Source organism: Manis pentadactyla, chromosome 2, assembly GCF_030020395.1.
Source record: "Manis pentadactyla isolate mManPen7 chromosome 2, mManPen7.hap1, whole genome shotgun sequence".
Classification (NCBI taxonomy): domain Eukaryota; kingdom Metazoa; phylum Chordata; class Mammalia; order Pholidota; family Manidae; genus Manis; species Manis pentadactyla.
Window position 1 is genome coordinate 173095182 of NC_080020.1, and position 20983 is coordinate 173116164.

General features: G+C 40.2%; 1 protein-coding gene and 1 pseudogene across 2 annotated transcripts; one reads left to right on the plus strand and one right to left on the minus strand.

The window, feature by feature from the left end:
- The first annotated feature begins 948 nt into the window (after nucleotides 1-948).
- LOC118934796 (retinol dehydrogenase 11-like) lies at nucleotides 949-8852 on the plus strand. 2 transcript variants are annotated; one of them, XM_057497072.1, is made up of 7 exons: nucleotides 949-1258; nucleotides 1415-1654; nucleotides 1936-2025; nucleotides 5154-5342; nucleotides 5851-5957; nucleotides 7508-7668; nucleotides 8066-8852. In XM_057497072.1, the coding sequence occupies exons 1-6, from the start codon at nucleotides 1084-1086 to the stop codon at nucleotides 7631-7633; spliced, it is 927 nt and encodes a 308-aa protein (XP_057353055.1). In that variant the 5' UTR covers nucleotides 949-1083; the 3' UTR covers nucleotides 7634-7668; nucleotides 8066-8852. The 2 variants fall into 2 exon arrangements, with proteins under 2 accessions (XP_057353055.1, XP_036786516.1); XM_036930621.2 differs by lacking the exons at nucleotides 7508-7668; nucleotides 8066-8852 and adding an exon at nucleotides 6083-7242 and having other exon boundaries at nucleotides 960-1258.
- Nucleotides 8853-10310: 1458 nt separating this feature from the next.
- On the minus strand, nucleotides 10311-12155 carry LOC118934797 (mitogen-activated protein kinase 9-like; annotated as a pseudogene).
- Nucleotides 12156-20983: the final 8828 nt, after the last annotated feature.

Here is a 20983-nt window from a genome sequence, read left to right on the forward strand (position 1 = left end):
AGAATATAGAACACTGGCACTAATACAGAGAACAACCCCATTAACACCCTCAGGAGATGCTTTAGAGCGAAGGCTGCTCCCAAATAAAGGCATTCTGGAGAATCATTCCCTCCCCCAAAAGGAGCAGACATGGGGCTGCAAGTGGAGTCTTCCTCAGTCAGAACTTCAGCTCCTTTCAAGTGGGGGAGGCAGGTTATGGCCCTTCGTAAGCACAGAGTACGTCAGGTATGAGGAATCTGATTTCTTGCTTCTCCAGTTCCTGGAGCTCCATCAATTCACCTTAGAGTGCAAATCCAAGTTTCACTTTAGAGATAATTTGTGTCTATTCCAAGTCAGGGAAGCCCTGATTCACTTGGGTTAAAGATTGGAGTGAGGCCTGTTCACCATGCAACTTATTCACTATGTAAGAATTTGTTCTCCATGTAAGAACTTGTTCATTATGCATCAGAAGATTGGAGACTGACGAAAATTAGGCTTGGGGTGGATTAATGATTGTGCATTGAGTATTGACTCCCCTATACAGAAATTTATTGTTGTTAACAACTATTTGATCAATAAATATGAGAGATGCCCTCACAAAAAAAAAAAAAAATATATATATATATATATATATATATATATATAAACAGACTTCCAATTGTAAAATAAATAAGTAACCGGGATGTAATGTATAGCATAAGGAATATAGTCAAAATATTGTAACAACTTGGTATGGTGATAGCTGGTACCTAGAATTATTATGTATATAAATGTTGAATCACTGTGTTGTACACCTGAAACTAATGTAATGTAATACTGTGTGTCAACTACCCTTCAATAAAAAATAAAAAATAAAAATAAAAAACCAGGTAACTCAAAAAAAAAAAAAAAGATTGGAGTGAGGCAATCAGGAGGCTAGAACACACAATTTAAGGAGGAACTCACTCTTGGGTTTACACATGGTGCTTGAACAAATCTGAGAGTGCGTCCTTAAATTGTGTCCGGCTGTGTACCAGCCTTGTCATTCCCCAAGGCAGCTTTAATTACTCCTCCTCACCCTGTCTCCACTGCAGCACTTCCAGTGGTAGGCCAGTGGTTTCTGACATGCCTCAGTGGTTGCTACTCAGCACCCTGGTCTGGGGCAGTGGCTTTGTCCTCCTCTTGGTCCTCCTGTTTGGACTGTATGTGCAGCTCTTGTATAAGTCTCATCTTTGGGACCTCCAGCACTGCTCCACAGAGCTGACTGGCAAGACGGCAGTGGTGACTGGGGCCAACAGTGGTGAGTGCTCTTCCCACCCTGTTCCCTCCCTAAGGGCCCTATCCCCAAAGCCCCAACAGGGAGGACAAGGAAGAGGATAAGCACCCACTATCAGTATCCTTGCCCCTCCTCTTGTTCCACTGCTCTCTAGTCATTCCTCAGACTAACCTCCCATAGGCATCGGGAAGATTGTGGCGCAGGAGCTGGCCTGCCGTGGAGCCCGTGTGATCCTGGCCTGCCGTAGCCAGGAGCGTGGACAGCGGGCCCTGGCCAAGATCCAAGCAGCCTCAAAGAGCAATTGCCTTGTGCTTGGTGAAGTGGACCTGAGCTCTATGGCCTCCATCCGGAGCTTTGCCCGGTGGCTTCTGCAGGAGTATCCTGAGATACACCTGCTGGTTAACAATGCGGCAGTCTGTGGTATGTGACTTGACTTGCTTCCCCCAAACACATTTCAGGAACCTACTTGCTAGTTCAGGATCCCAAAACAGGCATCCCCAAAGTCTGGCCTGTGTGTCTTGCTATTCATACACAACCCTGCAAAGCTTACCTTAAGTTAAGCTTCAAACTTCATTGCCCGCATCTTTGCACATACATGCTTCTGTGGCCTGTCTACTGGACCCTGATATATTACTGCCTCAGACTTTGTCTCCCTTAGGGTAGTCCTACCATCCATTTACTGCACTGTCATCTCCTCCCAGGATTTCCCAAGATACTTACTCCAGAAGGCCTTGATTTCACGTTTGCCACCAACTATGTCGGGCCCTTTCTGCTCACAAACCTACTCCAAGGTAAGGAAGGCTGGGTGTGCCACCCCCACTTCTCCATTTCCCTGGCATTTTCAAGGAAAAGTTTTTTCCTTTTCCCAAAAACTGTCTCCCATGGTCACTTCCTTCCATTTGACATCCAGCTGCTTCCTGAGCAATGACCCAGGGTGCCTCACTGCACACATCAGTGGAACCCACCTGACACAAGTCAGGATTATGAGGCTGGTAATGGAACCAGTCAGCCTAAAAACCAACCAGCAAGGGGATATAAGATCCCACTTCTTCTTCCAGCTCTGAGTTCTAGCCAGACCAGTAGAGCCTGTCATCTCAACAAATGCTTCTCCATATCTACATTCCTAGGCCACTCCAAGAAGACCTACTTCCTGTTTTCAAAGAGCTCAGGATCTGCCAGGGATGTAGAGAAAGACACATCACTGCCTTGGGCCCAAGGCCTTTGACTTTCTGATATTTTAATCCTTTCTGATTAAGGAGCTTTGGGCTTTGTTTTTTTCCTGGGGGGACCAGGGGTATGGGGTGTGGGGTGGGAGGTGGGCAGTAGGCAACATTCTTCCAAACAGTTTCTCCTGAATTGTGTAATAACTTCTTTAAAAGAAAGTGAAATTTTTTTAGTCAGGTAACGTGTCCAAAACACAAAAGTGTACAAAAGTTGAGGAAAGAGAAAAGTCTCCTCTCCTTGAAAATCAGCCACCCATTCCCCTCCCAGGAGGCCACTACTATTACCCTTTAGAGGCTGATTAAATTAGCTGCATCTGGAAAGTGAACAAAGTGCAAGGCATAACTCTGTACATTTACAAGTATGAATGTTTTTTCCCCTTCCCCAAAATTGTAACATGCTACAACACCCTGTCTGCACCTTGCTTAGTAATAGTTCCTTCAACTGTCTTTTCTCCTGTTTCCTCTTCTCTGTTCTCTCTCCTGCCACTTCCAGAAATCACCTTTCATCTTACCTCTTCCTTGCTTAAAATCTTTTGAAAGCACTCCATCCTTTACAGGATAAACTCTAAATTCCTATTGTTTACTTACAGGACCTCCTGCAGACTGAGAGCCTCACTTTTTGTGCTTTTTTAATCCACACTCGGGTCTCCAGCCAGACAATCTGTATTCTTGGACCTGTTCTATTTATTTTCTCTTACTGTGGTTTTGCCCACGTGGTTTCCTCTATCTGGAATAACCTTTCCCACCCCCCTCAGCCTGGCTAACTTTAGTTCATCTGCCAAGACAGCACAGAGGTCACCTGTGCTATGGGTCCTGCTCTGACCCCTCTGCCTCCCCAGCCACCCCCAATTCCTAGGGCTCCCTTCCCCTTGTACACATCTCTGTTCCCACACTAACTCTGCTCTGTGAGGATTAGCCTTAATTAGACTGGTTTTTTTTTCTTTTTTTTTTTTTGTAGATAATTATTTTTTATTGAAGGGTAGTTGACACACAGTATTACATTAGTTTCAGGTGTACAACACAGTGATTCAACATTTATATACATGATAATTCTAGGTACCAGCTATCACCATACCAAGTTGTTACAATATTTTGACTATATTCCTTATGCTATACATTACATCCTGGTTACTTATTTATTTTACAATTGGAAGTGTGTACTTTTTTTTTTTTTTTTTGTGAGGGCATCTCTCATATTTATTGATCAAATGGTTGTTAACCACAATAAATTTCTGTATAGGGGGGTCAATACTCAATGCACAATCATTAATCCACCCCAAGCCTAATTTTCATCAGTCTCCAATCTTCTGATGCATAACGAACAAATTCTTACATGGAGAACAAATTCTTACATAGTGAATAAGTTACATGGTGAACAGTGCAAGGGCAGTCATCACAGAAGCTTTCGGTTTTGTTCATGCATTATGAACTATACACAGTCAGTTCAAATATGAATATTCATTTGATTTTTAAACTTGATTTATATGTGGATACCACATTTCTCTATTATTATTATTTTTAGTAAAATGCTGAAGTGGTAGGTAGATACGAGATAAAGGTAGAAAACAGAGTTTAGTGTTGTAAGAGAGCAAATGTAGATGATCAGGTGTGTGCCTGTAGACTATGTGTTAATCCAAGCTAGACAAGGGCAATAAAACATCCATGTATGCAGAAGGTTTCTCTCAGAACAGGGGGGGTGAGGTTCTAAGCCTCACCTCTGTTGATCCCCAATTTCTCACCTGATGGCCCCCCTGCGACTGTGCCTGTCTTAGGTTGTTCCTCCCTTGAGGAATCTTACCCGTCTCTGGCTAACCAGTCATCTTCCGGGGCCATACAGGGAAATGTAAAGTTGGTAAGTGAGAGATAATTATTAGGCTGTTTTTAAAGTCACTATGTCTGCCAGTTTGGGGTTCATTGCCCCCTTTAAGAATAATTTTCTATCCAGCAAATTTTGTCTTAATACCACCCGCTCAATTTTTCATTTGTGACTCTTAATTTAAATGTAGGGATCACAATAGTTTTAGCATTTTGAAAAAAATACTGTAAACTCATTTGGAATAACTATTATTTTCCAAACTTTATATCATCTGGATTTTCTTTGTACAGTTAGGCACACTTTTTTTTTTTAAAGATTTACTGTTCTACTGATTGTAATTTTATTTTTGTTCCTTTGGAAGATAGTTTTAAAAAAAAATACTTCCCTAAGTATCTCTGCATTCATTTCTTTCCCCCCGACAGGCTAGCATCCTCATGTCCTTAGCACCTTTCTTAGTGTCTGCCATAATCCAGGAGCCTAATGAACATTCACAGGATGATTAAGTGAATGAATGTATGAAGTATGTGAAAGACAGCTTTCACAGTTTCCAGTCTCTCCTTTCTGCTGTTAGCCACCAGTGAGATGAAACATAAACAGGGATCAATGAAATTAGATCCAGCTGATAAGTGGAATAAACGCAAGGCAAAACTGCAAAAAGGGGAAGAAGAGCATCAGGCAAGCAGCTAATGAAAATGAAGTCTCAGTTCACACAAGCTCTCCTGTGCCTAGGCCGGGTGCCTGGGTGGGGTGCCCATTGACCTTCTGAGAGCCCTGGATGAGCCCTGTTCTCCTGTTGTTTCCTGGAGAAGAAGGTTGGGGAATGGGCATGTGAGTTTACCCAGGACTTGGATTGAAGGAGTGTGGTCCTCTTTCCACCCAGGTGCTCTACAACGGGCAGGGTCAGCCCGGGTGGTGAATGTGTCTTCCTTTCGGCAAGCACATGGGTACATTGATGAGGAACATTTGACTGGGGCTGGTAGACCTTTGGCCTTCAACCAGAACTACGACTGTAGCAAACTACTCCTGACTTCATTCACCACGGAGCTTGCCCGCAGACTGAAAGGGACTGGTAACTGCCTCTTATACCACCTATACCACTTCCCAGCACCACCTCCCAGCCTTTCACATCTCATCCCAACATGCCTTGGCCTTGGCCATGAAATACTCTCAGTATGGCCCAAGCCAGCTGTTAATCTCCTCCATTATCATCCACACCTTATATTTCTCTCAACCCCATCTCCACATCTCCTTTTCAACCTTTTCCAACTCTCTATGTGCACACCATCCCTCTCCTCCTAGTCAGTATTTCCCAATATCAACACCATCTATCATGGTCCTCCTAAAGTTCACCCAACACCTTCAGATACTTATGTCTCCTCATTGGCTTGGATCCCACCATTTATGTAAGTGGGGGAACACTGACTTCCAAAGCACCACCCCCAAGTCTCTGGTCACTTCTGCCCAGCAGAGGTGCAGTAAGATCCTCTCACTGCACACTGCAGAACCACACTTAACCCTTTCTTTCCCACAGCCTCCTCTTACTTCACTTTGCACTACACTGCACCCCACCCTCTCAGGTGTGACTGTGAACTCTGTGGACCCAGGTGTTGTCTATACGGGTATCATGAAGAATTTCTCTTGGACCTACCGCTTCCTCTTCTGGCTCAGCAGCTTCTTCATTAAGGTAGGTAGGGGAGGATCTGGCTCCTCCTAAAGAGGGTGGAGCAGGACTCTGCTTCTTAGCATGTCCTGCACAAGTTAAAGTCTGCCTGGCATGACTCCTCCCCAACATTCCCCATGTCTCTACAGGATGTCAAACAAGGTGCAATCCCAGTTCTCTACCTAAGCTTGGCAAAGGAGTTGGATGGCATTTCTGGAAAATATTTTAGCAGTTCCTGTGTGGTAACTCTTCCCCCTAGAGCTGCTCAGGATCCTCAAGTGGCCCAAAGCCTCTGGAATACCTTGGTCCAACTAACAAACCTAAACAAGACGGACTGACCCTCTGTGACCCTGCTCTAACTTGCCACCCTCCCCCTGACTCCCAGCCCTTCCTCTGATTATGCCTTTTGTTTGCTAGCTCAAAGGATCTATCACTTTGTCCGGTATAATGACCACTTCCTCTTCCTGTTGGCCCAGTGGCATGAGAGCTCAGATTAGCCAGGGAACAGTTCACCTTTCATTTTATTGCCAGTTCTCTGAAGGAAGTTTTCATCCCTTGGGCAATACAATCTCCAAATCTACTGAGTCCCACATTATGGTGATGGGGAGTAAAACTCCTTCCAGTGGGTATTAGGGATACCAGGAAGAGGAGAAACTTCTACCTGTATCTGTTGGTTTCTAGACATGTGCTTCCTGGCTTTGAGGGAGACTGCATTACGCAGTGTCCTTTGGATTAAGGCATATGCACCATCCTGTAGGACAGTACCCCAACTTCACAGGGTGCTACTGTAACTGGGCCTGTTACATCTTTCTATCAAACCAGTTGCTCTTGGGTGATGAATAATAATAATAATAAGATCAGTGAATTCTGGGATTGAGGGCCCATTGCTTCTTTTCTAGGGTCTTTGTTCATCACATAAATTTTGGAATCAGCTCTTCAAATTTCACATACACAAAATTCCTGTTTGTATTGCATTCTACCTATTTGGGAGGGTTGACATTTTTATGATTTGTGTTTTCCTAACCATGAACAAGGTATACTCATATCTATTTAGATTTTCTTAATATCTTTATAAAATTTAAAATAATTTTATCCATAAAGATCTTGTACAAGTTTTACTATGTTTAATTCCAGGTATCTTATGTTTTCATGGTATCGTAAATGGTATTTTAAAATTTGTATATTGATTATATGTCAAACAACTAATCATTTATTCAATTCTAATGAGTTATCTGTAGATTCTTTTGTTTTTTTTCTACATAGAAAATCACACCATCTAGAAATAATAAAGTTTTATTTCTTCCCTTTAGACTATTATGCCTATTATTTCTTTTTCTCGAAGACCTTAATACTTTTTGTAGTATTAAACCAAACTTGAATTTCTGGAACGAATCCAACTTAGTCATAGTGTTGCTTTTGTATGCATTGTTAAATTTAACATAGTCATGTTTTTTAACTTTTTGCTGTGTTCATAAGTGAGATTGGCTGTACTTTTTTTTACTTATATTGCCATTATCTGGTTTTGCTGCCATGGATATATCCATTTTATAAAATTAATTGGGGATTTGTGTCAGTCCAGAGTCATTCTCCAAGAAGCAGGTGAAAAATTAGGATTTAATGTACAAGAAACATTTTGGGGGAAATGGCTGAGAGAGAAAATGAAGAAGCTGGGAGAAGCTGGGAGATCCACCAGACTATGATACAAGTCTGACCCTGAGTGAAGGAGAGAGGAAAGGTTGGTTGGGAACAGCTTAGAGTGCAGTGGGATGGTTTTTCCACTTTTCAACTCCCTCTCTTGTTTTGAAAGTGTACAATCTATTTCTGTTCTTTGGTGGCTAGTCTAAAAATTTTAACCTGCATATTTAACAGTGCCTTTAATCAATGTCTTTATTTTTCTTGCAAATAATACATAGATCTTAGAATTCTTTAGCATTAACCAATCCCTTTGAATTGGTATTTGTAACCCAATATTTTGACTTATTAAAATATTTATGTTAATATATTTAGCTTAGTTATATTGTTATTTCATTAATCTCACAAATCAGATATATTATTTTAAATAGTTGTTATTTGTGCAGATTTACTTATATGTTTAATATTTTATTTGCTTACTTTTCTTTCTTGTGTTTCAGCTCTTCCATCTGGGATTATTTTCCTTCTACCCAAAGTACATCCTTTAGAGCTTCCTTCAGTGAAGATTTTTGGTAGACAGAATTCTAAGGTGGCCCCAAGATTTCTACCCCCTCGTGTACACATTCTGTATAATCTCCTCCCCTTGAGTATGAGTGGAACTCATGAATATGATGGACTTTCACTCCTGTGATTATGTTAGGTAACAGATAAATGGGATTTTTGCTGATGTAATTAAAATCTATAATCATTCGACTTTGTGTCAATCAAAGGGGAAATCATTTTGGGTGGATCTGACCTAATCAAGGTTACCTAGAAGTCAGAGAGATTCTCCTGTTTAACATGAAGAAACAAACTGCCACACTGTGGAGAGTGCCACATGGCCTCGAGGAAACTTCTAGGTTTTCAGTTCTACAGTCACAAGGAACTGAATTCTATCAATAATTGTGATCTTGGAAGAGCACTGGGAGCCCAGCTGAGGTTGGAGCCCTGAATAACACCGGGATTTCAGCCTGCTGAGACCCTTGGCAGGGCACCTAGGCAAGGTAAAACCAGACTCCTTACCCACAAGAACTGTATTCTTTTAAGCCACTGAGTTTGTAGTAATTGGTTATGCAGCAATAGAACATGTCTATGGATCTACTCATAATAAACTTTTTAGTTTTATTTGTTTGAAAATGTCTATTTCACCTTCACTTTTCAGGGATCATTTTGCTGCCTAAAGAATTATAGATTGGCAGTTATTTTCTCTTATCCTATTGAAGATTTTTTTTGTCTCTGGATTTCATTGTTGCTATTGAGAAATCAGATGTTAATCTAACAGTTACTTTGTAGGGAATCTGCTTTTTCTTTCTGTCTTTTTATGATATTATGCTTGTTTTTTTTACAATTTCACTATTATTAAATCAGATATATTTTTTAAATTTATTCTGATGGGAATCCCTTGGATTTCTTGAATATGTATCCTATATTTCTCTTTATTTGATAAACTTGAAACATGTCACTTTTACAAATTTAAGGTATACAGTGTGTAACTTTGATACATTTATATTGTAATATGATTGTCTGAAGCAGTATGTATCATATTACATCATTATAGTACAATATTATTGTTTATATTCATTACACCATGCATTAGATCTCTATGGCTTATTTACTACTCGTTATAAATTTGTACTCTTAAACATCATCAGTCTTATCCCCTCAACCTCATCTCCTGATAACTACCATTTTACTGTTTTTTCATAGGTTTGGCACTTTTAGACTCTATATGTAATTGATATCATGTAATTCTTGTCTTTCTCTGTCTGATTTATCTCACTTATCATAATGTGCTTAAGATCCATCCATGTTGTAACAGGGGGCAGGATTTCCTCCCTTCTCATGACTTAATAATTTTCCATTATGTATATATACCACATCTTATTTTTATCAATTCATCTGTTGATGTACATTTGGGTTGCTTCCATATCTTGGCTATTGTGAATAATGCTGTGGGAAACATGGGAGTGCAAATTTCTTGTTGAAATCCTGTTTTCATTTCCTTTGGGTATATATCCAGAAGTGGAATTGCTGGCTTGAATGGTAGACCTATTTTTAACTTTTTGATGGACCTCTATATAGTTTTCCATAGTAGTTGTACTAGTTTACATTCCCACCAAGTATATAAGGGTTCTCTTTTCACCACATTCCTGCCAGCCCTTCTTGTCTCTTGTCTTATTAATGATAGGTATTCTAACAAGTGTGAGGTGATACCTCATTGTGTTTTTTATTTACACCTTCCTTATGACTAGTGATGTTGAGCATCTTTCCATGTGTGTGTTGGTCATTTTGATGTTCTCTTTGGAAAAAGGTCTATTTAGTTCTTCTGCCCATTTTTAATTTGATTGGTTTTTTTTGTTGTTGTTATTGAGTTGTGTTAGTTCTTTATATATTTTGGATATTAACCCCTTATCTCATTTTTGGTTTACAAAAGTTTTCTTCCATTCTGTAGGCTGCCATTTTATTTTCTTAATTTTTTCTTTTGTTGTGCAGAAGCTTTTTAGTTTGATATATCCCCATTTGATGATTTTTGCTTTTGTCATTTGTGCTTTTGGTGTCATGTCCAAAAAATCTATTTTCAAGAAAAATATCAATGAGTTTCATCTGTATTTCTCTTTTAATACAGCCTCTTTTCCATTTCTTCTCTTCTGTTTATGTAACTTCAATTAGATAAAGTTTGGACCTTCTTTATCCTTCATGTCTTTTAACTTCTCTTCCATATTTTCTTTCTTTATATGTTAAAGCTGCCATTTGGTTCTTTTTTTTTAACTGCTATAAAATTTATTAGAACAAAATACAATGCTGAATATAACTTCACATAAAGCATGTGATATGAAAAATGTCAAGGAAGGTAAACAAAATAATAGGAATAAAATCTTTTCATTCCAAGTTTGTGTTGTGAAGAATTTATATTACAAGAAAAGCACCCTTATAAAATTATAAAAAACTAAAATTACTTTGATAAAATACAAACAAAACACTGACTTCACAGCTTGATTTCCTTTAAAAATTACCATCCATCTGCCAATGGAAAGAGAACACTTTAAGCTTTCATAACATAAAACAAAATCAAAGACTAATGAAAATATTAAGTGGTTAGAACACAAATGAAAAAGGGTATATATGAAGAACCAAGTTGGCATAACAAATACTAAGATGGAAGAATATGGGGAATATGAGGAAAGAAAGCTATTACAAATATATTATCTATTCCCCTTCACGCTCTATGTCATTAACATGATTTGCTGACCAGTGTCAGTTGATTTTTTGCATTTTATATTTATTAAGACTTTCCCAGTATGTCACAAAATAACCTTCTAGATGGATCTTTTAAAAATTTCTATGGCATGTCAGCAGAGTAACAGGAAAATATAAATTGTTCCTCATACACTTTTCATTTTAATCCTTTTCACTTAGGGCTTACGTTGTGTGCTTCAGTTCTTGCTTTGGGGGGAAATATTTTAATGCATACTGATGACTAACAAAACTGCATATTAATTAAATTACAGATGAATACTGGCCTACTACATTTCCTAGCTAAATTAATCGAATAAACTAAATCAACAGTATTTTCACTTAATTATCAGAACACATTTGTCAAGGAGTAAATCAATTTCTTTTAAGCCATTTCTGGTGAGATGAAGAACTAATATAATTGGTTTAACTTAACTGTAAGCCTCAGTAAAATCATTACAGGTAGCCAAGTGAAGAAGAACACGTAAAATTGAACCATTTGGCTTGTGACTCTGTGATGGGCGTAATAACGATCCCCTCAAGACTGAGTCTAGTCGTGCCATCTTCCTTTTGAGTTCCTGCTACCGTCTGGTATTTATGGAAAGCATGGCTGGGAAGGTCCTGGGAAGGATACCACCAGTGCCTTGCAACATCACACAATCTTTCACCAGCTCTCCCATGATGCAACCTACTGACCAGCTATCAACGTTCTCTTTGTAGCCCATGCCCAGGATGACTTCAGGTGCCTGATAATAGCACGTTACCACATAGGGGGTCATCATGAAGTTGGTGGATGCTGTCTGGGCCAGGCTGAAATCAAGGATCTTAAGTGTGCAGTCTGATTTTACTATGATGTTGCTAGGCTTCAAATGTCTGTGAATTATACCAGCTGAATGCAGATGTTTAATACCACAGAGCATCTGGTAAAGAAGGTAGGACATTCTTTCATGGTCCAATTCCTTATGAATAACCTGACATAAGGTAGCATCCATTAATTCCACAACCAAATACAGATCTTGAAATTCTTCTAGAGTCTTTTGGGGTGTAAACCCATTGAAAAATCTAATTATATTTTTACGATTGACACATTTTAAGAGGACGAGTTCACGATAAGCTCTCTTTGCATGAGTTTGATTCTGAAAAGGACGGCTTGGTTTCTTGACTGCAACATTTATTCCAAGAACTGTATCAAAAGCAGCACAAACAATTCCGCGGGCCCAGAGACAATCGGTTTCAACTGCTGGTAACGTTTCAGGACAGTGAAAGCTGAGTCTGCCACTTGCACACTGTAAAACTGTCGCATTTGCTGTCACTCATAATGTAGTGTCATCCAATATCCCAAAGAGCTGGTACCGTCGCCAGAGAGTCCTCGCCTCCCTGCAGCCGCTCCAGGGACGGCGGGCGGGCGGGCAGACTGGCGGCGCTGAGCGCTGGCCGCTCGCGGCTCCGCTGCCCCGAGCTCGGCCGGCCGCCCCGCCTCGCTCCGCGCCTCCGCCGCAATGGGTGTGAAGGGCACCCGGGCGCTACGACCCTTCCGGTCCGGCTCCCTGCTCCGCCGCCGCTACCGCCCCGTTTGGTTCATTTTTTTTTTTTTAATTTTTTTTTTTTAAATAATTATTTTTTATTGAAGGGTAGTTGATGCACAGTATTACATTACATTAGTTTCAAGTGTACAACACAGTGGTAGAACATTTATATACATAATTCGAGGTTCCAGCTATCACCCTACCAAGCTGTTACAATATCTTGACTCTATTCCTTATGCTATACATTACATCCCGGTTACTTATTTATTTTACCATTGGAAGTCTGTCCTTTTTTTTTTTTTTTTTTTGTGAGGGCATCTCTCATATTTATTGATCAAATGGTTGTTAACAACCATAAAATTCTGTATAGGGGAGTCAATGCTCAATGCACAATCATTAATCCACCCCAAGCCTAATTTTCGTCATTCTCCAATCTTCTGAGGCATAACAAACAAGTTCTTACATGTAGAACAAATTCTTACATAATGAATAAGTTACATGGTGAACAGTACAAGGGCAGTCATCACAGAAACTTTTGGTTTTGCTCATGCATTATGAACTCTAAACAGTCAGTTCAAATATGAATACTCATTTGGTTTTTATACTTGATTTATATGTGGATACCACATTTCTCTCTTTATTATTATTATTTTTAATAAAATGCTGAAGTGGTAGGTAGATACAAGATAAAGGTAGAAAACATAGTTTAGTGTTGTAAGAGAGCAAATGTAGATTATCAGGTGTGTGCCTGTAGACTATGTGTTAATCCAAGCTAGACCAGGGCAATAAAACATCCACGTATGCAGAAGATTTCTCTCAGAACAGGGGGGGTGAGGTTCTAAGCCTCACCTCTGTTGATCCCCAATTTCTCACCTGATGGCCCCCCTGCGACTGTGCCTGTCTTAGGTTGTTCCTCCCTTGAGGAATCTTACCCGTCTCTGGCTAACCAGTCATCTTCTGGGGCCATACAGGGAAATGTAGAGTTGGTAAGTGAGAGAGAAGCCTTATTGTTTGAAAAGGTTAGCTTTTTACTTCTTTGCATATTTATGCCCTGTGGCTTCTATGCCCAGCATTTGTATTGAGGTATCTTTACCACTTGGAGGAGTTATGATACTCGGTAAATTTGATATGAGGCACGAATTCTATTTAAGGGTTGTAATTAGGAAGGAAGAAGAAAAGCTATAGAAGTAGCAGGCGGAAGAAAACCTGGGAAGATTGATTATTTCTTTGACATATCTTCTTGTAGAGTAACTTCAGCATGGATAGGTTTTAAACGACTAATTAAATTGTGCACACACATTAACATAATAGGAATATAGTTACCTAACCAAAGCATACCTGTAATTACCAGCCATCTCCAGTGAAACCAAGAAAACCAGTTAGGCACCTTAGGCATTTGTGAAAACTTATCTATGATATGGTGGATATTGTCCGACTGAACTTAAACAGTCTGAGAGAATTCAGATAAACTAGAACACCCCATTCCTGGGGACTGTTCACATGCCATATGTTCTTTTAACAGTAAATAGTCTGTAGTTGTAAGAGTTTGGAGCGCTACAATTTGCACTTCTCCAAATTCTTGGTTGAGTTCCAACAGTATAGATCCAGTCAAATTTGTTGTTTTACTGTATGCACAGGCCAGCTTAGATATCTCCTTCCTCATTCCCATGGCAAGTCCAGGAACTGGTGGGATGAGTGCATCTACAGCTGTAGCAGTGCGTGGATCTTTGTTGGGGTTTTTTGATGATCATCTTCTGGCATGAGTCTTCCAGAGAGTGCAGATGTTGGAAGTTCTTTTTCATATCGTATCTTAGTTCATTTTCGGGGTAGCCCAATTAGGCTTTGATCCTCTGTATAAACACAAACAGACCCTTTGCCTACACTTTTATATGCCCTTTATACCCTTGTGTAGAACTCGTTGGAGGTTACCACACAGGAACTGCCCTTTTTTTTTTTTTTTGCTTTGTTTTTGGTATCACTAATCTACACTTACATGACGAATATTATGTTTACTAGGCTCTCCCCTATACCAGGTCTCCCCTATAAACCCCTTTACAGTCACTGTCCATCAGCATAGCAAAATGTTGTAGAATCACTACCTCCCTTCTCTGTGTTGTACAGCCCTCCCTTTTCTCCTACCCCCCCCATGTATGTTAATCTTAATACCCCCCTACTTCTCCCCCCCTTATCCCTCCCTACCCACCCATCCTCCCCAGTCCCTTTCCCTTTGGTACCTTTTAGTCCATTCTTGAGTTCTGTGATTCTGCTGCTGTTTTGTTCCTTCAGTTTTTCCTTTGTTCTTATATTCCACAGATAAGTGAAATCATTTGGTATTTCTCTTTCTCCGCTTGGCTTGTTTCACTGAGCATAATACCCTCCAGCTCCATCCATGTTGCTGCAAATGATTGGATTTGCCCTTTTCTTATGGCTGAGTAGTATTCCATTGTGTATATGTACCACATCTTCTTTATCCATTCATCTATTGATGGACATTTAGGTTGCTTCCAATTCTTGGCTATTGTAAATAGTGCTGCAATAAACATAGGGGTGCATCTGTCTTTCTCAAACTTGATTGCTGCGTTCTTAGGGTAAATTCCTAGGAGTGCAATTCCTGGGTCAAATGGTAAGTCTGTTTTGAGCATTTTGATATACCTCCATACTGCTTTCCACAATGGTTGAACTAGTTTACATTCCCACCAGCAGTGTAGGAGGGTTCCCCTTTCTCCACAGCCTCGCCAACATTTGTTGTTGTTTGTCTTTTGGATGGCAGCCATCCTTACTGGTGTGAGGTGATACCTCATTGTAGTTTTAATTTGCATTTCTCTGATAATTAGCGATGTGGAGCATCTTTTCATGTGTCTGTTCGCCATCTGTATTTCTTTTTTGGAGAACTGTCTGTTCAGTTCCTCTGCCCATTTTTTAATTGGGTTATTTGTTTTTTGTTTGTTGAGGCGTGTGAGCTCTTTATATATTCTGGACGTCAAGCCTTTATCGGATGTGTCATTTTCAAATATATTCTCCCATACTGTAGGGATCCTTCTTGTTCTATTGATGGTGTCTTTTGCTGTACAGAAGCTTTTCAGCTTAATATAGTCCCACTTACTCATTTTTGCTGTTGTTTTCCTTGCCCGGGGAGATATGTTCAAGAAGAGGTCACTCATGTTTATGTCTAAGAGGTTTTCACCTATGTTTTCTTCCAAGAGTTTAATGGTTTCATGGCTTACATTCAGGTCTTTGATCCATTTTGAGTTTACTTTTGTATATGGGGTTAGACAATGGTCCAGTTTCATTCTCCTACATGTAGCTGTCCAGTTTTGCCAGCACCACCTGTTGAAGAGACTGTCATTTCGCCATTGTATGTCCATGGCTCCTTTATCAAATATTAATTGACCATATATGTCTGGGTTAATGTCTGGATTCTCTAGTCTGTTCCATTGGTCTGTGGCTCTGCTCTTGTGCCAGTACCAAATTGTCTTGATTACTATGGCTTTATAGTAGAGCTTGAAGTTGGGGAGTGAGATCCCCCCTACTTTATTCTTCTTTCTCAGGATTGCTTTGGCTATTCGGGGTCTTTGGTGTTTCCATATGAATTTTTGAATTATTTGTTCCAGTTCATTGAAGAATGTTGCTGGTAGTTTCATAGGGATTGCATCAAATCTGTATATTGCTTTGGGCAGAATGGCCATTTTAACGATATTAATTCTTCCTAGCCACGAGCATGGGATGAGTTTCCATCTGTTAGTGTCCCCTTTAATTTCTCTTAAGAGTGACTTGTAGTTTTCAGAGTATAAGTCTTTCACTTCTTTGGTTAGGTTTATTCCTAGGTATTTTATTTTTTTTGATGCAATTGTGAGTGGAGTTGTTTTCCTGATTTCTCTTTCTGTTGGTTCGTTGTTAGTATATAGGAAAGCCACAGATTTCTGTGTGTTGATTTTGTATCCTGCAACTTTGCTGTATTCCGATATCAGTTCTAGTAGTTTTGGGGTGGAGTCTTTAGGGTTTTTTATGTACAGTATCATGTCATCTGCAAATAGTGACAGTTTAACTTCTTCTTTACCAATCTGGATTCCTTGTATTTCTTTATTTTGTCTGATTGCCGTGGCTAGGACCTCCAGTACTATGTTAAATAACAGTGGAGAGAGTGGGCATCCCTGTCTAGTTCCCGATCTCAGAGGATAAGGTTTCAGCTTCTCGCTGTTCAATATAATGTTGGCTGTGGGTTTATCATAGATGGCCTTTATTATGTTGAGGTACTTGCCCTCTATTCCCATTTTGCTGAGAGTTTTTAACATGAATGGATGTTGAACTTTGTCAAATGCTTTTTCAGCATCTATGGAGATGATCATGTGGTTTTTGTCTTTCTTTTTGTTGATGTGGTGGATGATGTTGATGGACTTTCGAATGTTGTACCATCCTTGCATCCCTGGGATGAATCCCACTTGGTCATGGTGTATGATCCTTTTGATGTATTTTTGAATTCGGTTTGCTAATATTTTGTTGAGTATTTTTGCATCTACGTTCATCAGGGATATTGGTCTGTAGTTTTCTTTTTTGGTGGGGTCTTTGCCTGGTTTTGGTATTAGGGTGATGTTAGCTTCATAGAATGAGTTTGGGAGTGTCCCCTCCTCCTCTATTTTTTGGAAAAGTTTAAGGAGAATGGGTATTATGTCTTCCCTGTATGTCTGATAAAATTCCGAGGTAAATCCATCTGGCCCGGGGGTTTTGTTCTTTGGTAGTTTTTTGATTACCGCTTCAATTTCATTGCTGGTAATTGGTCTGTTTAGATTTTCTGTTTCTTCCTGGGTCAATCTTGGAAGGTTATATTTTTCTAGGAAGTTGTCCATTTCTCCTAGGTTTCCCAGCTTGTTAGCATATAGGTTTTCATAGTATTCTCCAATAATTCTTTGCATTTCCGTGGGGTCCGTCGTGATTTTTCCTTTCTCGTTTCTGATACTGTTGATTTGTGTTGACTCTCTCTTCTTCTTAATAAGTCTGGCTAGAGGCTTATCTATTTTGTTTATTTTCTCGAAGAACCAGCTCTTGGTTTCATTGATTTTTGCTATTGTTTTATTCTTCTCAATTTTATTTATTTCTTCTCTGATCTTTATTATGTCCCTCCTGCTGACCTTAGGCCTCATCTGTTCTTCTTTTTCCAATTTCGATAATTGTAACATTAGACCATTCATTTGGGATTGCTCTTCCTTTTTTAAATATGCTTGGATTGCTATATACTTTCCTCTTAAGACTGCTTTTGCTGTGTCCCACAGAAGTTGGGGCTTAGTGTTGTTGTTGTCATTTGTTTCCATATATTGCTGGATCTCCATTTTGATTTGGTCATTGATCCATTGATTATTTAGGAGCGTGTTGTTAAGCCTCCATGTGTTTGTGAGCCTCTTTGCTTTCTTTGTACAGTTTATTTCTAGTTTTATGCCTTTGTGGTCTGAAAAGTTGGTTGGTAGGATTTCAATCTTTTGGAATTTTCTGAGGCTCTTTTTGTGGCCTAGTATGTGGTCTATTCTGGAGAATGTTCCATGTGCACTTGAGAAGAATGTATATCCCGCTGCTTTTGGATGTAGAGTTCTATAGATGTCTATTAGGTCCATCTGCTCTACTGTGTTGTTCAGTGCTTCCGTGTCCTTACTTATTTTCTGCCCAGTGGATCTGTCCTTTGGGGTGAGTGGTGTGTTGAAGTCTCCTAGAATGAATGCATTGCAGTCTATATCCCCCTTTAGTTCTGTTAGTATTTGTTTCACATATGCTGGTGCTCCTGTGTTGGGTGCATATATATTTAGAATGGTTATATCCTCTTGTTTGACTGAGCCCTTTATCATTATGTAGTGTCCTTCTTTATCTCTTGTTACTTTCTTTGTTTTGAAGTCTATTTTGTCTGATATTAGTACTGCAACCCCTGCTTTCTTCTCACTGTTTGCTTGAAATATGTTTTTCCATCCCTTGACTTTTAGTCTGTACATGTCTTTGGGTTTGAGGTGAGTTTCTTGTAAGCAGCATATAGATGGGTCTTGCTTTTTTATCCATTCTGTTACTCTGTGTCTTTTGATTGGTGCATTCAACCCATTAACATTTAGGGTGACTATTGAAAGATATGTACTTATTGCCATTGCAGGCTTTAAATTCGTGGTTACCAAAGGTTCAAGGTTAGCCTCTTTAGTATCTTACTGCCTAACTTAGCTCGCTTATTGAGCTGTTATATACACTATCTGGAGATTCTTTTCTTCTCTCCCTTCTTGTTCCTCCTCCTCAATTCTTCATATGTTGGGTGTTTTGTGCTGTGCTCTTTCTAGGAGTGCTCCCATCTAGAGCAGTCCCTGTAAGATGTTCTGTAGAGGTGGTTTGTGGAAAGCAAATTCCCTCAGCTTTTGTTTGTCTGGGAATTGTTTAATCCCACCGTCATATTTGAATGATAGTCGTGCTGGATACAGTATCCTTGGTTCAAGGCCCTTCTGTTTCATTGTATTAAATATATCATGCCATTCTCTTCTGGCCTGTAGGGTTTCTGTTGAGAAATCTGACGTTAGCCTGATGGGTTTCCCTTTATAGGTGACCTTTTTCTCTCTAGCTGCCTTTAACACTCTTTCCTTGTCCTTGATCTTTTCCATTTTAATTATTATGTGTCTTGGTGTTGCCCTTCTTGGATCCTTTCTGTTGGGGGTTCTGTGTATTTCCGTGGTCTGTTCGATTACTTCCTCCCCCAGTGTGGGGAAGTTTTCAGCAATTATTTCTTCTAAGATACTTTCCATCTCTTTTCCTCTCTCTTCTTCTTCTGGGACCCCTATAATACGGATATTGTTCCTTTTGGATTGGTCACACAGTTCTCTTAATATTGTTTCATTCCTGGAGATCCTTTTGTCTCTCTCTATGTCAGCTTCTATGCGTTCCTGTTCTCTGATTTCAATTCCATCAATGGCCTCTTGCATTCTATCCATTCTGCTTATAAACCCTTCCAGAGTTTGTTTCATTTCTGCGATCTCCTTTCTGGCATCTGTGATCTCCTTCCGGACTTCATCCCATTTCTCTTGCGTATTTCTCTGCATCTCTGTCAGCATGTTTATGATTCTTATTTTGAATTCTTTTTCAGGGAGACTGGTTAGGTCTGTCTCCTTCTCTGGTGTTGTCTCTGTGATCTTTGTCTGCCTGTAGCTTTGCCTTTTCATGGTGATAGGAATAGTCTGCAGAACTGGGACGAGTGACGGCTGGAAGGACTTCCTTTCTTGTTGGTTTGTGGCCCTCCTCTCCTGGGAGAACAGCGGCCTCTAGTGGCTTGTGCTGCGCAACTGCGCGCAGACAGGGTTTCTGCTTCCTGCCCTGCTGCTATGGAGTTAATCTCCGCTGTTGCTGTGGGCGTGGCCTGGCTCGGGCAGCTACTCCAAAATGGTGGAGTCGCGTTGGAGCAGGAGCTGCTGGGAGGCTATTTATCTCCGTAAGGGGCCTCCCTGCTCCCTGCAGCCCAGGGGTTAGGGTGCCCAGAGATCCCGGATTCCCTACCTCTGGATTAAGTGACCCGCCCTGCCCCTTTAAGACTTCCAAAAAGCACCCGCCAAAAGAAAACAATGCCCACCAAAAAAAAAGAAAAAAAAATTTTTTTTTTTTAATTAAAAAAAAAAAAAAAAAAAAGGGTGGTCGTTCGTTTTTCTTTATTCTCCGGTGCCAGCCTCAGGCCTCTGCTCACCGGTCTTTCTGCCCTGTTTCCCTAGTATTGGGGTCCCTATCCCTTTAAAACTCCCAAAAAGCGCTCGCCAAAACAAAACAGCAAAAAAGCAAAAAAAAAAATGGTCGCGCGCTTTTCTTATGCCCTCAGTCGCCCAGCCTCCAGTGCCTGCTCACTGTTCTTGCTGCCCTGTTTTCCTAGTATCGAGCGCCCTGCACTCTGGCCCAAATGGCAGGGGCTGGGTGCTCTGCAGCCCTGTGCTCCGTCTCACTCCCGCTCTGCCTGCTCTTCTCCTGCCGGGAGCTGGGGGGAGGGGCGCTCGGCTCCCGCGGGGCCGGGGCTTGTATCTTACCCCCTTCGCGAGGCGCTGGGTTCTCTCAGGTGCAGATGTGGTCTGGATATTGTCCTGTGTCCTCTGGTCTTTATTCTGGGAAGAGTTGTCTTTGTTATATTTTCATAGATATATGTTGTTTTGGGAGGAGATTTCCGTTGCTCTACTCACGCCGCCATCTTCTGCCCCTCTCTGGTTCATTTTTTTAAAGTACTGTTTTCCGGTTTACTAATTCTTTCTTCAGCTGTGACTAATCTTTTATTTATTCCATCTAGTAACTTTATATTACAATTAGTTTTATTACTATGTTTTATCATTGGTTGTTTAGCCAATCTAACTAGTCAATAATACAATCTCTTGTTCCTTCCTTATGCTTTAAATTACCTTTTATGTTTTTAAAAACATATTAAACATATTCATTTTATACACTGTAACTGAAAATTCCAATAACAGTTATCTTTGCAGGCTTAAATCGTTTTTGATAACTTGTTTCTTTGTGTGTTCAGTGACTTTGTATTTTCATGGTTCCTGCAACTACAGCTATAGGAATTATTTGAGGCCAAAGAGGTTTTACATTAAGCTTGGCTAGGTTCCCAGGAGTACTGTACCAACTTGGGACCAA